The 20,507-nt window shown below is 40.3% G+C and overlaps 1 protein-coding gene across 1 annotated transcript in view; it reads left to right on the plus strand.

Moving 5' to 3' along the window:
• The window catches only part of OTUD7A (OTU deubiquitinase 7A), a 43,251-nt gene that overhangs the window by 6,283 nt on the left and 16,461 nt on the right, over positions 1-20,507 (plus strand). The window contains exons 2-6 of the mRNA XM_010010067.1: positions 8,021-8,203; positions 8,974-9,192; positions 16,770-16,871; positions 18,393-18,520; positions 19,569-19,681. Of these exons, the coding sequence (XP_010008369.1) occupies positions 8,021-8,203; positions 8,974-9,192; positions 16,770-16,871; positions 18,393-18,520; positions 19,569-19,681 (745 nt within the window). The remainder of the gene's footprint in view (positions 1-8,020; positions 8,204-8,973; positions 9,193-16,769; positions 16,872-18,392; positions 18,521-19,568; positions 19,682-20,507) is intronic.

The raw sequence follows: 20,507 nt of genomic DNA on the forward strand, positions 1-20,507 counted from the left end.
GAGAATTCCGATGTATTTGTTTTGTAACTGATCCGCAGCACAGTCTCATGTAAAATGCTGGTTCTGTTAAATGGGCTGAAGGGGAGATGATGTGCCACCCACTTAACAGCTAATGTTTTGTGTCTGTGGGACAGCTGCTATGCCAAGGACACTTTCCTGTACGCTGGCATGGAGTACTTGAGTCACAGAGGCATGTTCTCTGTGGTAGATTGGAAGGAGTTGTACTGACTTGGATGATACTGAAAACCAAAGTCCTGTCTGCCTGCAAGACGTTTCCTGTTCTGTGGGCAGGGACACTATGGATGTTGTTTATTTTAATAGGGAGGGGGTTTTTTTTCTGCATTAGTTTTAGTACTAGTGAGATTGTAATTTTTTTCCTATTTTCTAGTAAAAATACAGACAATGATAGTAAAATATTTAAGAAACAGTGGCAAAACCCTTGAAAGTTACATTGCTGGTACTGGTTCTTCAGTAGTCTCTTACTTGCTAACAAAACCATTTTCTAAATCGTATGGCATTCAAGTGTGAGTTGCATTAACAATAAAGATGGCATTAGACATAAAGTAGATAGATACTGTGCCAGATTAGAATGGTTAAAAATTCCCAAAAGTGTGTTCATTTTGGGTTTACTGCCATCTCGCCAAAATACCTTCTTTGCTTTCTTACTTCTGTCACATTGAAAAATGATGCTGTCTTCCTTTCAACTTAGTTTCTTGTTCAGTTGCACCATCCTTCTGTGCTTTTATAGACCTCATTTTTATTTACTGCAATACATCATTCTGTAACCTTGTCCAAGTTGCTTTCTCTGCGAGCTGTGCAGCATTTGGGCTTTTTTGGTTTTTTCCTTTTTCCTTTCTTGTTTTGTCTTGTGAAAGTTTTCACATGAATTCTTACTGAATATTTTTATTGCTTTTGCTTCTTAGATATATGTGCCAGCAGTTCATGAGCTGTAAACGCAAGCTGCTTCACAAATTGTTTAATTCTGTCTAACCTTCCCCTTCTGCATCCTTTTTCGTATGTGGTCTTGGTCCTGTTTAGCTTTAGACAGCATTTCCTTCCCCTTGTAAAATTTCTTTTGCTGAAGTCCTGTGTATATGTTGCTGCTGCAAGTTGTCTTTCATTGTAGTCCATGCTATTTAGATCTTTTCCTAGTTCCCCATCTCAAATTGCATCCTTTCTAGCATTTTATTTAGCATTAAATCAAGAATTGCTGGTGACCTTTCAAATGTTCTTTTTACCATACTGGAGTAGGTGGATATTTGAAAGCTTGGCAGGGTGGAGCGCATTATAGTTGTGTGCTCGCTATTCCTACCAATTAACGATTAATGTCCTCTGGTTTTATTACATCTGATTTAAGACGTGAAAGACAATCCATTTATTAACTGTTATAACCCCACTAAGCTCTGCTGGTTTAGCCAGAACAATAAAAAGCAAAAACCTCAGCGAATAAATAGTCGCACGTCATTTGGGTCTTGCTGCCCGAGTATTATCTGCCTGAAAAATGCAGAATCCAGAACTGCTACAGCCATCATAGGCTGCTTCATGGGGGTCTGAATTGTTGTTATCAGAGGGTACAAGCTGTGGTCTGACAAAGCATGTGCTTAACATTGAGCAAGCAAGGATTGCTCATGTGCTGCGGAGCATTGAGAAGCCACTTCCTCATCACAGCACAATCAAGTTGAAGACTGGACTAGAGAAAGACTGTGTTAAAAACCAAGATGGTCCCTTATTTTCTAGAAAACCAAGGGTGAACGCAGCTGAGTACTACGGAAACTATTGTAAACCCTGAGTGGTGCTAACTGTGCTACCTTTCTGATGGCGGAGTGTGGTTCTCTTCTTAAAAAATTACATTATGTGATAGTCTTGAGGCAAAGGATTTAAAGCAAAAGCCCGGAGTTTCTTGTGCTCTTTTGCTTTCAGATTTCAGCTTTCAAACTGATCAGTTTATTAAAAGTGGGATGAGTTGGAAACACATCTGTTAAAAGAAAGAGTCAGGGCTCTGTGAGGATGTCACTCTGGAACTTTTCCAAGAGACCTTCCAATAGAGAGCTCTATCTAGTTGTATTGTTTGGATCCATTGTGGTGGATGATGCAGCCTACTTGCAGCTTGGGGCTGACAAAAAACCTGGAGAGGGACTTTTTACAAAGGACTTTTTACAAGGGACTGTAGTGACAGGACAAGGGGGAATGGCTTTAAACTGACAGAGGAGAGATTGAAATTAGACATTAGGAAGAAATTCTTCACTATGTGGGTGGTGAGACACTGACACAGGGTGCCCGGATAAGCTCCATCCCTGGAAGTGTTCAAGGCCTGGTTGGATGGGGCTTGGAGCCTGTGGAAGGTGTCCCTGACCATGACAGGGTCCTGGAACTAGATGATCTTTAAGGTCCCTTCCAACCCAAACCAGTCTGTGATTCTATGAACGCTTCAGAACTAAGTGCTATGCTTGGTGTTCTTTAGCATCTTTTTTTTTAACTCTTTACTAATCCAGGCCAGAATAGGTAAGCGGCTTCTTAAATTATGTATTGCTTTATCTATGTCTTTGTTTTTTCCTCAAGCTGACAATGCAACCTGTTGTTATTCAAGGAACTGTTATTTAGGGCAGAAAACTGACACTGTAGTGGCGTTTATTTTTTAATTTACATTTCATGTAGGTGCCTGCTGTCTGTGACACTAAATGTCAGTTCCAGTGCCCCAGGGTGCATCTTCCAGTCCTTACTCAGCTGTGCTGTTTGTTTTGTTGCTTTTCTCTGCCCTGGAAACACTTTGGTTTTAAAGCAGAGACCTGTCGGTCCTGTTAGATTTTACACCTGCTGACTCACATGGCACATCCTCCCGTTCTGGAAATAAATGTTCAGTGAGAGAATTGTTTGTGTTCAGTTGTGAATTAACGGGATTCATTACCTGTGTTTTCTGACCAGCCTTGTGCTGCTCCAGTGTTTTGCTGACTGTTGTTCTCGGACCATTAGAAACTCAAAGCCTTTCATGTAAACCCGCTGCATCAGTACTGCTTTGGACCCGTTCAGTTGCGCCTAACTGATACAGTGCTGCCAGTGACTTGTCATCTGATGGGATTGTACTGAATGTATTCAAATAACATTTTTATGCCTGTAAAATACCTTTTAAAGATGATAGTATGTTGTATAAATGAGGAAGTCAGCAGTCAGTGAGCAGCAGAGTGCATCAGATAAGTAACAGTAAAAACAAAGAGCGGACAATCTGAAAAACAGCCTTGTGTTGGTTTTGTCCTTCAGATTGCAACAAAAAGTCTTAGTTGACTTAATTTAGTTGATGAAACTATGTAAAGTAGATGAATTAGCTGTTGCTGCTGCTTCAGTCTTGCGATGCAGGGCATGTCAGTGCCTGTGTCAGGTGGAACCCCTGTGGCGCAGGAAAGATTGTTTCTTTCTGTTGAGGGTCTGTGCAGGAGATGACAATTAAAGCAAATAAAAAGATATGACAGATTAGGCACTTGAGTGAGGAGCAGGGAATAGGAGGTTTCAGAGAAGAACAGGGAACAGACATACAAACAGAACTTAAATAGTAGAAAATAGTCTTTTTCCTGGGGCCCCAGAGGAGTCCAAAATCAGAAGGCTGCTGAAACTTGTTGGACAAATAGCGAGACTGGAAGGAGAGACCTTCTCTGTGAGGCATTGGGGGAATCTGTTTGATTTCCATGTGATAGGAATTTATTTTTGTTGTCTCTGTCCCAGCATACCTCAGGGGGGTTTTATTCTTCTTTCAAAACTTAGTTTTTGGAATGCGGTAAGATACAGATCTAGAAACTCAGAAGCTTTTGGTATGGAAAGTTTAAAGGAGAGCTAGGCAGGGTTAGCTCTAATCATCTCTGCAGTCGTAAGCCCCACTCATTTCCAGCTGAAACTTCTCCACCTTCCGTGTCACACTGCTAGTAATCCGTATTCAAATCATCTGCTCTGTACATCCCTGAATTTAATAACCTTTCTGATTTGTTCCCAGCTTTTCCGTTGCTTGTGCAGTCTTTCTGTGGTCCAGATCACATCACACTTCTCATTAGACCTGTTTATTTTACACTGCATTAAATTTTTATACTTCCTTTTTTCTTCACAATGTCTTTTATGAATGCCTCTGGTTTTTTCCTCTCTTCCTTTCCCCTAATTCTCTTTGCTGCCTCCTGTTTCCTCTACTTTGGCTTAAGAATTTATTTTCTTCTTTAATCCTCCAAAACTGATGAATTCTGGTTCTTATGGACAATGGGGAAAACAAAAGGTTTGTGATTTGTATTTACTTGTGAAAATACAAAACAAAATGAGAAGCAGCCTTGGCAAAGGGGGCGAGCTTACGTATTTCCAGTACAGAGGGTAGCTGAAAAGACATATGCTAGTCAGTTAAGGTGGCTAATATTCAAAACCAGTATTTCGTAGAGATGGAAAGGTGCTTAATGTGTTCTCTAATTTGGTTGATCTTTTTTCTTGCATTCTGATACTTGGAAGTTCCAGCAAATTTTGGGAAAGTGAGTCTAATAATCGTTGCCTGTGTTGGTTGTCTGAAGTTTAATGCTTTGATGCTGAGTTGGTGCTTTAGTTCAGGAGATGGGGACAACTCCATGGAGGCGAGAGATTTGAAAATAAAGGTTTTCTCTGTAAGATACATTTACATATAGAAATGTTATGAATAGTTTCAAGTTTGTATTAGAAGTTCAGTTCCTAAGTTGTGCCGTGGAGCATAACTTGAGAGTCACAATGCAATTCAGTTTTAAATCTGACACACTGTGAGGCTAGTTTCTGAAGGCTGACTGTAATTCTAGTGACAAAGCTTTTATATAAGATTATTGTATTTGGCCTAAAACTAACTGAAATCCCGCTGTCTTTAGTCTAGTCATTTTCTGCTCTTCTATTACACACATCAAAGCCCCATCACACAGCAGTCACAGTACATACAGTGATTTTTGTTAGATTTTAGAACTTAAAACATGAGAATACCTCGAGCAGATGACCAGTAAGGAATACCCTGACTGAATACCAGAGGAAATGCTGTCTAGGGTCCAATAACAGAGGCCTGTTACTCAAGGATGTATACTGAATAAACCCAAGCTGCTGCTGGCAGTCATATAGCACTGGACTTACAGCATTGCCAATACTTGGATAACACCATTTTGCTTAAAACTGTGTTTTGAGGAATTGTATCTCTTGCCACTTTCACTTCTTTTTAAAAACGTTTTATTTTACTGTCCTCGTGGTTGAGGAGATGATTTTAAAAACATCTCCTTACATCTTTAGGATGTAAGAGCATCCTAAAAACAGAACCAAAGAAAAGCAATCCCCACTCCAAATGTTGCTACGTGATCACATCAATCTTGGGAACACGCTCATGATTCTTTGATGTTTGGGTTGGGCAATTTGATTCCTATGGAATATATAGTTAGAGCAGAGCCCTGGCTGGACTGTAGCTATTGAATCTGATTTTTAGGGAAAAAACGCTGGCAATAACTCCAGTGCTTGTTCTGGGATCTCTTGACAATTTTCACTGAATTTACATTTGTCCTACAGGCTTTCTAATAGAAGATTACAGCATAACATATAATGGTTCTGTGTCACTGACATGGTGGTTTGCATCATGGGCTGCTCAGGGAGTAAATAACATTCTTACTCAGTGATATTAATTCTTCTTTCACAATTGCGTTTAGTGCTTCAAACCCTGAGGTAGAGTAGTTCAACCCTGCAGGTAACAGCTCTTTGTGCTGGTTTTTCCCTGCCTCAGTTAGGTTTTTGTTCTTCACCGAGATGACTGTAACAGTGAGAGACTTCTTTATCTGTATAAAACTATTTGTACTATTTTTAGCTTATTCTTCTTTTTGTAAGCAAATAAGTCTTATTTAACTGCTACTCAGATAGTGTAGCTTCTCAAAGCACATAAAGTGACAAGCTTTTATGGTGTAATAAATCTTGAATTAGTCAGAATCAGGTCACTTTTGAATCTGAAAAAGTGTTCATGAAATGCTGTGGAAGTCTTGTGTAATTAGTGAGATCTTTTTTTCTTGCTATTAAATGTTTGCAATTTTCCAATTAAAACCAGGTACTTGGAGAGTGCTGGGACATCTGTGCATTTTAACTCAGCAAGATTGTTTTGAATATAACATACAAACATCTCCATGTTTTTCATTATTATTTTCTTGAGAGGGAGGAGTAGCACTTCACCACTTGCATTAATCAGACCTCTCCATCTTTGGGTATTAGCCTCCATTCTCTTACCCCTGGTCATAGCAGTATGGTGAAGTGGGAGCCTGGAAGCAAATCTTTTAGAGGATTTTGTGTTGGCAGGTTCCATGAGCAGCTCCCACAGATGTGGAATCCCCTCACTGCGTGTTTTCACTGTCCTATGTTATGTGCTTTCTAAAAGACTTCCAAGATCTCTGAGAGAGCAAGTTCTCTCTGATGTGTAAGATAAAGGCACCTAAAGTGGTTTGCATTTGCATTCTGGCTGCTCTGCAAACAGAAAGCATCTTACTCCCCTGTGCCATAACGCTAACAGTCATGTCTTTCCATCATTGCCACTAATCATTATCTACTATGAATACAACTGTATAGATGTGAATTATTGCTGCCTGTCATTATTAGCTTAAATTCTGTGGGATTTAGTGTTTATCTTCCATTGCCAGTTTATGGAGCCATTTGATCAGAACCTGAGCAAGGGATGTCCTGACATTGGTTGCCTTGTATGATAAAATACGTGGGTTTGTGGATGAAAGAAGAGTAGTGGATACCTTTTATGTGAATGTTAGCAAGCTTTTGACACTGTTTCCCACAGTATTGCTATATTTGAGTTTGAATGTTACAGTCTGAAGGGCTGGGCAACTAAGTGGGCAAATAACTGTTACCATGGTCAAGCTCAGAGGGTAGTGGTGGTTAATGGATAGCTGGTTAATAGGGTAGTCACAAATGCTTGTCTAAAGTCTTTATCCATGAGGTAACATCAGCTTTGCAGATGATACCAACTGGGGGACCAGCTGATGTCTTCAAGGGCAGAGCTGCCATTTAGGGGAACCTGGACAGAGAGAGGGAATTGACCAGCAGGTGCCTTATAAAATTCAACAAGGATGAGCACTGGAGCTCTGCAATGATACAGTCTTGGGGGGCAGCTTGGCAGAAAAAGACTTGGAGATCTTGGTAGCCAGCAAGCTACCTGACAGCTAGGGAGGGCCAGCAATGTGGTGAGTTCTATCAACATTGTAGGCAGTGATTGTTACCTCATTGCTCAGCACTCAGTAGATATCTGTAATACTGTAGTTTGCCACCTACCCCCAGTCCAAAGAAGACAGCTATAAGTTAGATTGAGTTCAGGGGAAGGCTCCAAAAGTTGTTGGGGGCTGGAGCACAAAAGTCCTATGAGGAGAGACTGAGGGAGTGGGGCTTGTTCAGGCAGGAAATGGGGAGCCTTTGAGGAAATATAACAGCAGCCTTCCAGTGCCAGCTTCCAATAGGAAGGTTAGCAAGGAGTTGGAGCTGGGCTCTGCACAGTGATGCATTGCAGGAGGACAAGGGGCAGTGGGAATTAGTTGAAATGAGAGGTTCAGAGTGGTTGTAGGTCCCATGAAGACAATCAAATTGGGAAGAGTTTACCCAGAGAGGTTGCACAGTCTCCATTCTCAGTGTTTTAAAGACCAAACTAAATAAAGCTGTGAGCAGTCTAGTCTGATCTTATAGCTGGCCCTGCATTGAGCAGGAGGTTAGACAAGAGCTTCCCTGAGGTCTTCTCCAATTATGGTATAAAGAAAACTAAAATATAAATTAAAACAAAGAAGTAAAAGGATTTCTGTGTTTGTTCATTTGCTGTGTATTTTCGAGGTGTTTATCAACTCTGCATTTTTTGTTGAGAGATGAGTTGTTGTAAAATCTTTTATCAAAAGAACCTTGTTGATGCTTTAATTAAGATTGATTTCTCTATTTAGGTGTATATTTTAAGTGCATATGAAGACGGTTTCCAGGTTAGCAATGTGGTCACATACAGATGTGAGCAGAATGTCCTTTTGCTATTTGGCAGGCAAAAACTGGGACTTGACAGCAGCATTGAATGACTATGAGCAGCTCCGGCAGGTACACACGGCCAACCTGCCACAGGCATTCAACGAGGGCAGATACCACAAGCAGCAGGAGCCAGAGCAGCCTCCCCAGGTGACAAAGGCAGAGCGGCCCTGCCTGCAAAGGCAGGATGACATTGCTCAAGGTAAGAGCTCTGCTACAGGGCATCCATGGGCAAGAAGCTTTCTAGCTTGACTGCTTGTGAGTTGTGCTTGTCCGCAGGGAGTTGGAAGTCATTTGCCAGCAGCCTGTGAATGGTGTCACTGTGATGGCATTCACAAAGCTGCTGCTAGAGCCTGTATTTCACATGTTTCAGTTGACATGAGCTTTGCATCAGTTCTGCAACTTATTTTTTAATGTGTGGTGAAAGTACAAAAATACTTTGTCCCCAAGCAGTCCTGTGGTACATGTAAGAGGAATTAATTAGGGGCTGTCATGGGGCACTACTGTATGTGGTTTTCTATGCTTATTGAGACCAAAAAAGGTTAAAGAAATAAAATTCGTATTTTGGTCTTTGCATTCTTACAACATGTGATTAGGGTGAATCTGTGAATAACATTCAGCTTTAAAATCTTGTTCTTTCTTGGTTCCACAGAAGAAAGGGCAGCGTTCCATCCGCTGCCAAATAGAAATGGAAACCTGAAGAAAAATGAGTCAACTACCTTTAGCAGTTGATTTCTAGTACAGGATGATAAACACTGCCATTTACTTTTTTGCTTGCAGACCTTTTGTAGGTTGGATTTCAGATCTCCAGCTCAGACTGTTGGAATGCATTTCTTATTTTTTGTTTTAAGTGTACTAATTTCTCAAGGACCTGTCGTTCACACCAAAATGAGCAGGCATTCGCCAGGCTTGGCGTTGGCTGGGCTTTTCTGTACTCTTGCAGGCCACAATATCTCTCTGTTTTCTCTACAGAAAAGCGTCTTTCCAGAGGTATTTCTCATGCCAGCTCAGCCATAGTCTCCCTTGCTCGATCACATGTAGCAAATGAGTGCAGCAACGAACAGTTTCCTTTGGAGATGCCCATCTACACATTCCAACTGCCGGACCTTAGTGTGTACAGTGAAGACTTCAGAAGCTTCATTGAGCGTGACTTAATTGAGCAGGCAACGATGGTTGCTTTGGAGCAAGCAGGTGGGTAAATACTTCAGATGTCAGCAGCTGGGCAATCTGACATTTTGGTTGACATTTCTAATCATGCTTCTTTTCTGGAGCCTGCACATTCTGCATGGGAGATAAATGCCAGAGAGTAAAAGCAAATACTGTGCTCTTTGCACAGTGACACATACTCTGATCCTCTGTTTCTTTAGAAATGTAATAGAGAAAGCTGTCACATTTTGCTTAATGAAGCAAAGAAGTTGAGGGAGGAAGGAGGAGTGATGGGGAAGTCCTGCAATAGAGAAGGGCATGAGCCTGGGTTGGTTGGAAGGGGTTGATGCTTCCAGTTCTCTTGAGGAAATTACATTGCAATGACTAACAAAGAAACCTCTTCAAGTTCTCTTGCAGCCTGAGATATTAAATATGTATTTTATGTATTAATTATTATTTTTGTAATAAGAAACTGAATAATTTAAAAGTAATACTTGATTATTGCCGTGGGGGCAAAAAGTGAAGACATTTGAAATTAATTTTAATTCAGATTTATTAGTAGTTTGAGGTTTTAAGCCAGTTTTGAAGGATATGGAGAAATGTATTTAAAATTAGTATCTGTGCCTTATGAAACAGCAAGTGTATTAATGAACTGTGAAATGAACACATCTATATAGTGAAATGCCCAACTCTGAAGATACAAAGGAGTTACAAAATCAGACTTCATGGCTGCCTGTGGGATATCAAACAGCCAGTTGCCTTTTCCTGTTGATGGCTCTAGTGGCTCATGTAACGCTGTGTGCTCCTCTGAGAGCTCACCCTTGAAAATCAGCGTGTGGTTGTGCTCTGTATGTTCAAACTGGTAAACTGGTGCTTGTTCTTGATCAGGGCGCTGCATCACAGGGTTCAGGCTGGACCTCTGCTAATCTGGGGTCACACTGACTACTTATATATTGTCATTTACTCATTTTTTGGCTTTGGTGTTTGAAAAGCAAGACATAGATAATAGCATTAAATGGTAAATACTTCAGGGGAAAATGATAACACAAAACCAAACAGAAAACCCAAACAGTAATCTGAAGGCCTCTTCTGAAAAAGGAGAAAACTCATACTTACATACTTACAGATGAAGTAGTTCTACTTCATCTATCAAGAAAATATATCTAGTTTCTCTAGAAACCAGCTGATGCAAAAAGGACAGGGAGAAACCAGAATGGCTCTTCCTCTGGCAGCTGTGCCAAACACTCCTAGTTCCCATGGGCTATCAAAAAATACCTTGCTACAGTACCAGTGGTGATCTACCTACTTCTGGGGAATTACAACCTTTACAGTCAATTAATGCAGGAGTGCAGACTAGAGGATCACAGTGGGTTTCTGACATTAAAATCGGGGAATATTTGAATTAGAGCTGACATCTCCTAATTCATACAGATCTGGCTGGCTTTGAACTTGAATTAGGGCTGCAGAAACTACTGAATCTGCTGCCTCTCAGCATTCCTCCCTCATATCCCTCTGAAAATTGGAATACATCATGTAGCCTTTTCTTTACTTCAATTAGGGCAATAATTAGACTCACGCTGGAAAAGTCCCTTCCTCCCCAGAGCCTCTTGCATCCTGAGAAGGAGTGTGTTTGACCATTTGAAGTGCTCAGGGGTTTGACTGCAGGTATTCGTGTAGCCTGCAAAGGCCTAGTTCACTCCTGTGAGCACCTCATTCAAATAAACTGGAACTTCCTGGGAAACAGTTCTTCAGTTCAAGTAAGTTGAACAGCTCAAACAGTGAATGTTCAAGGAAATAATGTAAGACTTGGTGTAAACTGGCCTTTTGTCTCTCTTTTAGATACAAAGATACTCCATTTCCCTTCATTTCTGGACTCTTTTAGACATTGTTGTGTGAAATGAAGAGAGTGAATTAATAGGAAAGTCACTTAGCGTTAGACATCTTATTGTCTCCTTACTAACAGGCCCGGTTTGACTATGGCATAAAAAACCTAACAGAGAAGGTGCGTTCCGGGCAAAGGGTCTAAAATCTATTTGAAAACAAAACAAACCCCATGAAGGACAGTAGCTGCTTTAGCTGAGGTTGGTGATACTGTTAAAGGAAAAGAGAGAGGTGCGTGCTTCAGTTTATGGGCATGAATTTCAGGAGAAAGGGAATTAAAAGAAAAGCCGATTAGTCAAAAGGAAGAGGAACTTTGTTAGGAACATCGAGCAGTTTGCTCCTCCCAAGTGTAGTCATTTTTAACAGACGTGTGTTGTCTGAGGTGGCTGTATGAGCTGGATGTATAAAGTCTGGGAAGTTTTTATGTTCTCTTTTTAGATGCTTAGGCACTTGCTACCATTACATCTCTACATGAAAGAATGTTCCGGTTACATCCTATTTGTAGAGAAAAACAGGGTAGAATTCCTGATTTACTCAGAAATGCTGTGCGAGATGGTGAAGGAAAGGCCCAGGTAGAGGCAGTAGAACTTACTCGCTCTCTGCTGCTCCGGTGCGTACTCTTTGTGTGACTGCTTTCTGAGTATTTCTCTTAGAGGATGGAATTCACCATGTTCATAAAAATATTTGGGGGGTTTGTGCATCTTAGAACTTGGGTGTTCATTATTGCCTGAACTGGAGTGGGGTCAGCGTGGAGGTAATGTGCAGACTGATCTGTGTGCGCTTTTGCAGTAATCTGACACAGAGATAATCCAAAAACTTCTGCTGTACTGATGAGTTATCAAAAACCCAGCAGAAGAATGGCTGGTCTAACACAATGTTTTTAGTGAAAAGAAAGAAGTTTGTTGCAGTGCTGGAATGTAACTCAATACAAAAATTAAAAGGAAGCCGTATGAACCTTCAAGAATACTGCTTTCCTTCGCTCTTCTTTCTGTGCTCAGGTTTGTGTTCTCTATGAAGCGTTTTGGACGGCTACAGGCAAAATAAAAAAGACATTGTTAAGCCTGGGTTTCGCATCCCCAGCACCAGACCCACCAGAATTCTGGAAATGTTTGATTTTAAACTGTTAAAAATTAAGTCTTGTTAAAGAAAAACTCATGCCTTCTCAGGTTGTAGAAACGTTTTCTTATCCCAGGCTTTTTAACAGGTTTTCACACAGTATGTGCAGGGTACTGGCATAGCAACTGTTGTAATTACAAGAGAACTGTATTAATTTCCTGATTTCCAAGCTTTGAAATGCGTGTTCGTGTAATTCAGTTCTAATATGAACGACACGTGTTGTATCTCAGAGTAGGATGAAATGCAGTAATGCCACAGAAAACCACCTGCCTCAGCTTATGGACGACACAAAGAAAACCGGTAACGCTGGATCTGCTGTAACTTGTGGGTCACTGAACTCGGTGTCAGTCATCTGCAGCCAGTTAGGCCTAGTCATGTATTTCTGTGCTATCTTATTTTATAATCTTTGATTTGCTTCTGTGACAGAGTCTGTGTTGCTTATGCATCAGGCTAAAAGAGAAGCATTTACTTGATTGCTCAGCTTTACTTATTTCTACGTGCACAGCTCAACATTACATTTCAAGGACACCAGTAAATATGAATAGCTTTGCAGATGCTATTGCAAAGCTGATTCCATCATCTAGAATAAAAAAGAGAGCTCCTACAAGAAGGTGCTTTCTTTGTAGTACAGAAAATGTATTGGTAGATGTTTATTTCTTCCCTTATTTAAAAAGTCATGGAAAGATTAATATAAGCCCAATGTAGAAAATCTGTTCTTGTAATTTTCTTCATGTTAATACTTGCAAATACACGTTTGTTGTATGGAAGGACTAAAACTAAAAATAAACAAATCCTCTGGCTATAGTCATGTCAGAAACACATAAGCAAAGAAGTAGCTCTACTGAAATGTGGATTTGAGATTCCTGCCCCTATTGGTGATCGTCTGACTGTTCCAAGTGGGCTGAGTAATCCTCAGCTGCCTTCACCAGCTGGTCCTCTGCGCGCCCAGAGCAGCTATTGCTGTTGGATTCCAGGGGGGAAGAGGGAGTTACTGAGTGTTCAGGGTGAATCACTGCTTTGGAGAAGATGTGGGGTGTCCAGAATTAGACTTACTTTGGAAGTTGAAAATGTTATTTGGTGACTTGCTCATCTTGGGGGGTGGGTGAGAGTGGGTATCTGGTAATACAGTGTGCTGGGGAAATGGAAGAAAGGCAGGTTTTAGCTTAGTTTCCTAAGGAAACCGAGCTTGTGTCAGGAAGCTGTCTCTTAAGGCTGTACCACTGATTATTTTTTAAATATAACTGTGCCAGCGTCAAACATTTGTGAGTAAGCTTCTACAGATTTCATGAAAATAAGCAGCCATCTTATTTTTAGTGTTTCCATAGAAGAAAAACTTGCAACATGAATATTGGTAATTAAATTCTACAGAATCCACATGGGAAACCACCTGTTTGCCGTGGAGACCGTGGTGCGCAGTGCAGCTTTGCGGTGAAACTTCAACCACACTCAGAGAGAGCTTGAGAGGGGGCTCAACCTTTGTAGCATCTCCTTTTCCCCTGTCAATAGGGAGTTCTACTAAGTTGCTGCTTGCTAAGTGTGTCCTTTTACTGGTTAATTCTACCAGAAGAAATCACAAGAAAACACAGACAGGAGAAAATGAAGAGGGAGCGAAGGATGTATGCAGAGTTTCTACAAAGATGCTATTGTTCTTCAGCATCATGTAACCTCATGTTTGTTTTGAATTTGGTTGGTTTGTCTGTGTACCTCACCTTGTGCATGCTTGAGCAATGAATACTTTATAGTGCACCTTAGTAAACACAGAGGGCATGATGCTAAATGCTTTCTTACCTTCTGAGACCAGTACCAGTGCATAAGGCATCGGGGCTGATATTGGAAGCCGAACTTGGCCCCTGTTAATATTTGAATGCATTATCTGTTCTCTGCAGCCTTCTTTTTGAACCATTCAGGTCAAATAACCATCTAGAATCCTCCTTGGAAATTTTCTTCCATAAATCTTGCACCAAGAAACAATACACCTGTAGCTTGTAATACTATGTGGAAGCTTATGAAAATAACAGACCTTTCTCCTGTCCATTAGTTATACTTGAACATTAACTGTCTCTGAGATTCAGCTTACCTTCCTTGCATGGAATACCAGATACATACTTGTTTCTGTATCGGAATGATTGACTCTTGTTGGGCGCTGCAAATGAGGAAGGAAGGGGGAGCCAATATACACTTTGTATTATGTGAAGTCTGATGCACACTGCGTAGTGCACAACTAGGACAGTATCAGAATACAGCAATAGTTGGTTATCTTTAGTCATGGAGGATACTAGATTCTGTCAACATTTCTTTCGAGTTTTCACCCCAAGTGTTAAGTATCATGCAGAGAAAGGGCAATATTGTGTGCGCTTGTGTCTGCCTCTCTGATTGTATGTTGTTCAATCGTAGACCTGGATAGGACTTTTAATCTGGATCTAAAATTCAGACCAAATTTTAATGTACTGGAATGTGGCTGTATTAATTCTCCGAGGGTTTGGGGGTTTTTTTCTGTAAAAAACAACAGACTGATTTCTTGCAATTTTGGGTTTTGGAGATTAAATAGATTTGTAAGAAAGTAAGAATCAAGATCAAGTAGGAGTCCAGTAGAGGGAGAGTGAGAAATGGGTCTGGTTTGTCCATAAATATCGTCTTACCTAAGCAGGCAGAAATCAGCCTGAGGAAGAACTGTTCCTGGTTTTCATTCAAGCTCCACTTCTCTGTTGTTTCCCTAAAGGGATCCACTGTATCTGAAAAATGAAAATGCACTACCTTTTTTGTTATAATCCAATGGATTTCTGCTCACTTTTTAGTCAGCCATAAGCTTTGTGATGTTAACCAAGCCCACAAACATATTTTTGCGTAATCAACTTGAAAGCAGATCACTTTTATAGAAACCTCCTGTTATTCCAAAGATTCCTAAACACCAGACTTTGACATTTATTACCAGTAGCTGCTAGTTCATCTGCAAAGCAATAGCACTCATTATTCCCTTGAGCCCTAAGGTCTGTCTGCATTAGGTCTTGTAACTCTGCTTTAGCAGTACCTTGGTATAACTTATTACTGAATCTGATACCACCAAAGCATTCTGCAAAAAGCAGGTGGCAAGTTGTTATTTCACAGCCCACAGACGCAGGAGTTGCTAAAAATGTTAACTTGTTATTTCAGATTTATCTTTCCCAAAGGCTGGCCAATAGTGCTTTAAATGAAGCTTCTTTAATGCATATTTAATTTAGAACTCATTAAGCCTAGTATGAGATGTTGGGCTGCTAAAATCATATGAGGATTACCAAATGTGCGTCGTTATTATCTGCTGTGTATCTTCACAGCATGGTAACCTCTCAACCCATATTCACCAATGAAATGCGATTAATGGTATTTCTCCATACCCAGAACAAGGAGTTGGGGCACATGTTAAAATATCACTATACTATTTTTTGGCACAATATGTATTACCTGTCGTTACAAGTAAACTTCAGTATAACTTTGTAATGTAAACTTGTTAATGGAGAAGGTTTTTTTCCATTGCATAAACTTATTTCTGTTTTGGGGATTTAAGCTTTAATGCAAGACTGCCTGCATTATTTCAGCTTGCAAGTAAAGGGACTGGGGGGGGAGAAGTCTGCAGAAGAGGACAAAAAAAGAATGGAGTCACCACAGGCTGCCCATTGCATTATTCATTCGATTATTCCGTTGTGCATTACCCACAGACTGTCCAAAAGTCTTGGGAAATACCCAAGCTCTGCTCCTCATTGTTAATCATCTGCTTGTCCTTATCCCCCAAGATGATAAACAATTAGTCACATTAGATTCGAAATGTTACGTGACCCATTAATCAAGACTTAGCACTCCAGTAAGTACCACATTGCAACCTGTGTGCCAGGAATTCTGTACTTCCAGTGCTGGCTTTGGCACTGATACTCTTCATGGCTTCATTTGCTTCATCCTGGTACATCCAGTATCTGTCCTCTTGTCAGTCCATCTTGGTTTATGATCTGTAAAACATGCCTCGTGTATCAGTGATGGATAAGTGGTTCTCTAAGTGTTCTCAGACAGAAAGCCACGTGCTGTGGTACACCAGAGCTGTGCCTTTGGTTTCATTTAAATTCCCTGGTAGCATAGCTGTTGATTTTAGTAGATCTAATAATGATGTACACTATGGTAAATGAGAAGAGAATCAGCTGTTGAAACAATCCACCTGATTGTAACAATAGTACTTTACTTAATGAACTTAACATTCATTATCTTGATTAACACACACATATATTGTCTCTTGAGACTTTATTGCTGTAACATAAACTGTCATCTGTCTACAGGAGGCCAATGTCAGTTATGTTTGGGAACTGATACCAAGACTCATAATGGTATTTAGGTCATGAACTCCTTGGAAATCCACCCCTGAATGCAGCAGATAAGAATGGAAGATGCAAATTAATGAAAGGAGTTCTTGTTTCATTCCAGATTAATTTAGAGAGTAGTTTATCTGCTCTTCTTTTCAACTTTTCAGTTTTCATTTCTGATGTTACATTTAAGTTTGCTTGGCAGAAAGTATGTTCATGATTAACCTTCAACATCAGCCTGTACACAGTACACATCCTGGTCTAGTGTCCACTCCACTAGTTTAATAGAGGCTTTCTTTTCAGGACGACTGAATTGGTGGTCCACGGTGTGTACAAGCTGCAAACGTCTTCTTCCCTTAGCTACAACTGGTGATGGAAACTGCCTCTTGCACGCTGCATCGTTAGGTAAGGGAGAGTCTGTAAATGAAACCTCCTGCCAAAAATATTTACCACTTGTCTCTATCCCCAGAAAAAGCTCAGAAACACTTGCGAGGCAAAGACTTTCATTAAAAGCCTGGTTCTGGAGCTCTGTATTCTTCAAATTTCATTTAACTATTGTTCGCTTTAGGCATGCTTGAGAGAAAAAGGTAAAAAAGTTTGATCAGGTTGTAAAAGACGTGTAATGGGAACAGTATCAAAACCCATGTATCATAAACACCAGTGATTTGCATTTTCCTTACAGAGCCCAACCTAGTAGCTCTGCAGCAGGCAAATTCCCTGTGCTTCTGCGGGATTGTCCTTGTTGGCGAGGAGTTGCATTTCTTCTCTGGCTTGTGTTAAACGGTTCTCTTGGTGTTTTCAAGCATGCAATAGCTAGCTATTACCTCTGTTGGTATCTTGTAGAGTTGAAGCATGTGGGAAACATAGTTAGGGGTGAATCAGAATAATTTCCAATAAATTAATCATAAATACAAGATCTTTGAAGCCCTTCTTCAAATCAAATAGAAACCTGAGAAGGTTAAAGTCTTTGATATGACTTCTGTATCCTAACCTGCTATGAGGAAACTTACTGGGTTTTTTTGCAGTTGCTAAAATCTTCCACCAGTGGGACTCCAAAAGGTGGCTTTCTAAAAACCACTGGGATTTTTAGTGTTTTGAAGAGGCTCTTCTTTTTGAAAGAAGTAGTAAGGACAGAGCTTTGCTGTTTTTCCAAGGATCCTTCTGTTTTTGTCCGCTTCATTTTGAATTAGGGGGAATGGTGTATTATCTACAGCAAATGCTTGGAGTATTTTGATGTGTGAAGTCTTAAATGTGTTTAATACCAACGGCTGTCCATATGGGAACTGAACCATGGCTGGCTGTGGGCACGTGTCTTGCGGAGAGCTCTGCTCGCTTTTGCTGTAGGTTACTCTTTGTAACCATGTGAAGATGTTTCCTTATGTTAAAATGAGCTTAAAGCCTCTGGCTGGTTGTATTTTTAGGCTTTCAATCATTTTGAATGCTGCTATCTTTATTTGGATCTTGAAGCCAAAGGAAATGTACCATCGTGCTGTGTAAGAGTTAGAGGCCTTTGGGTGTTGGCATCATCTGCGAGTCACATAAGTGCCTGCAGTTGTTGTTAGATTTCTTGTGTCTGCAGAATCTGTTGGCAAATACAGCTAAAGCCAACCTGTGCACTGAATATTCCATTGCTTTTAGCAAAGTTGAAGCTGCCTGCAAGCAAACACTGAAACAACTCAAATCTTTAGTCATTCCTCAATCAGTGTTTAAACTTTGATAGCATTCCCTCTCGTTACTCATTAGCTTATCTATAGACTGTTTAGGAAGCCATAAAAATGGTGAGTGAATTATTTGCCAAGGAGAATCTTAAATAATGTATAACCTATGCTTTTTCTGCTAATAGAGCAGTATTAATTATATTAGTACTTAATATTTCTGTTTCACTGTAGCTTCTTGAAAGCTGAATGTCATCTTGTGCTTCTTTAGGGATGTGGGGATTTCATGACCGGGACCTTGTTCTACGTAAAGCGCTCTATACGATGATGAGAAGTGGAGCTGAAAGGGAAGCGCTGAAAAGAAGATGGAGATGGCAACAGACACAGCAGAATAAGGAGGTCTGTATGGCCTGGCGGCAATCTCGTTAATATCATTTAGGCCCAAGAGCATTCTTCTGAAGTTTGGTGTGAGTTTTAATTGCTATCATATTCCTTGTTCTTCCATTTTGCGTGGGCATAGAGATACTTGTATTTGGAATTTTTGTATCGGAGCACAAAGGTATTTGTAGCTTTGTGAGCATGAATATGTACAGTTCTGTGCCTATGAAGGTCTAAGATGAGTTTGGAAACTATAGAAAATTTTGGGCTACAAAGCTAAAAGTATAATTTAGCTATCACAAGCATTACGAAATGAGTGGTGAAATCCACAAAATCAAGAAAACCCCATTTAGGAGAAATTCCCCAGAATGGTGAATTAGGATTCTCAGAGCTGTGACCAGATATTGAAGGGATGTTTCTTACCTAAAATCATCCGTCAGTTTGGTTTGATTGTCAACTAAAAGCTGTACTTCAGCACTGTTTTCTGAAGATGTCTGTGCCTGAATGGTGGTTAGAAAAGCCAGTTCCAGGGGTAATCCTGAAAGCAGTCAAGTGAATATGCTTAAAGGTGTGTGACTTCTTTGTAAACAGCAGTCAGTGAGAATACAGCTGAGCTGTGACTGACTCAGCTGCTTCAGGCTGCCTGAGAACACAGGGGCACAGAAGTGTTACCCTCTCTGCTCTTGAACAGAGGGAGAAAGCATCAAGCATCACCTGCCTGACAAGGTTCAGGATACTGGGGAAGAAAGCAAACCTCCAGACATGGGCAGTGAAGCACACTAACCATGCTTGCAAGGAATTCTCATGGGTGTGAATAACTTGATGTACAGTAGTGGAGCACTGTGCTGGCAGCAGCAGACCCACATCTGGAAGTGAAACCCAGTATGCAGTCAGTGGGCTAGAACTTTTTTCATACGTTAATAGTCTTTCACCTGGATAGAAATGTTGAACTGTTAATGGTTCAAGATACTGAACTGAATCACGTGTGAAGCTCATACTACACTACTGCAGAGCTCTGTTTACATTTTGTACCAGCATAATGGTAAAGGTATTTCATTCTCTCCCATAGTCAGGTTTAGTGTACACAGAAGAAGAATGGGAACGGGAGTGGAATGAACTGCTTAAACTGGCGTCAAGTGAGCCTCGCACACATTTCAGCAAAAACGGAGGCACTGGTGGTGGGTAAGTTTAGAGTATGACAAAATCCTTTAGTTTTTGTTCTCAGTAGGAAAACAATACACCACAAATGAAGGAAGATGTTTCTAGAACCATCAAACTGTCTTTTCAGCTGTTGAGATTTTTTTTTTTCATGGTAGAATATAACAATCTAAACATCCTATTATAATATTTAGGTTTTTTATGAAGTTTCCTTGTACAGCTACCACATTAACTTGAGGTTACTTTGCATCCAAGAGTCTGGATTTCATTAATCCCGATTTGTGGGTCTCTGGAACCAGCGTGTTGGCAGTAGCATTTCAAGGAGATGAAGTGTTCTGTTCCACTAAAGATACAAAGCACTTGGAGGAAGGTTTAGCAGAAAGACAGCCGCTGCTCAGATGCTTTCACTAAAACATGGAAGGACAGAGTAACATCACCTCTTCTACCAACATTCTGGAAGAAAGTAGTTTGTGCCTGGATATCATTTTCACTAAAATGACAGAGTAACATCACCTCTTCTACCAATGTTCTGGAAGAAAGTAGTTTGTGCCTGGATATCACATTTTCTGTACATTAGCACAGCTTTAATGCCATCTTCTCATATTCATACATACTTAGCTTTCTAATTCAAAGAGAAAATATTCAGAGATAACTTTTTTGAGGGCATATCACCAAGTAACTCTTCACATGCTGCTAACCCCAAACATAGAAGGGCAAAAAAGTAATATTTTGCTGAAGATTAAATATTTGGTTGTAGTGCCTTTTAAAACAGAAAGTAGAATATTGTATTTTATTTCATAGTCTCATGAAACCCTTCTGAAAAAGAAGTGTGCTACTTCAATCTTTGAAC

The sequence above is a fragment of the Nestor notabilis genome, unplaced genomic scaffold, assembly GCF_000696875.1.
Source record: "Nestor notabilis isolate BGI_N333 unplaced genomic scaffold, ASM69687v1 scaffold2200, whole genome shotgun sequence".
In the NCBI taxonomy this organism is placed as follows: domain Eukaryota; kingdom Metazoa; phylum Chordata; class Aves; order Psittaciformes; family Psittacidae; genus Nestor; species Nestor notabilis.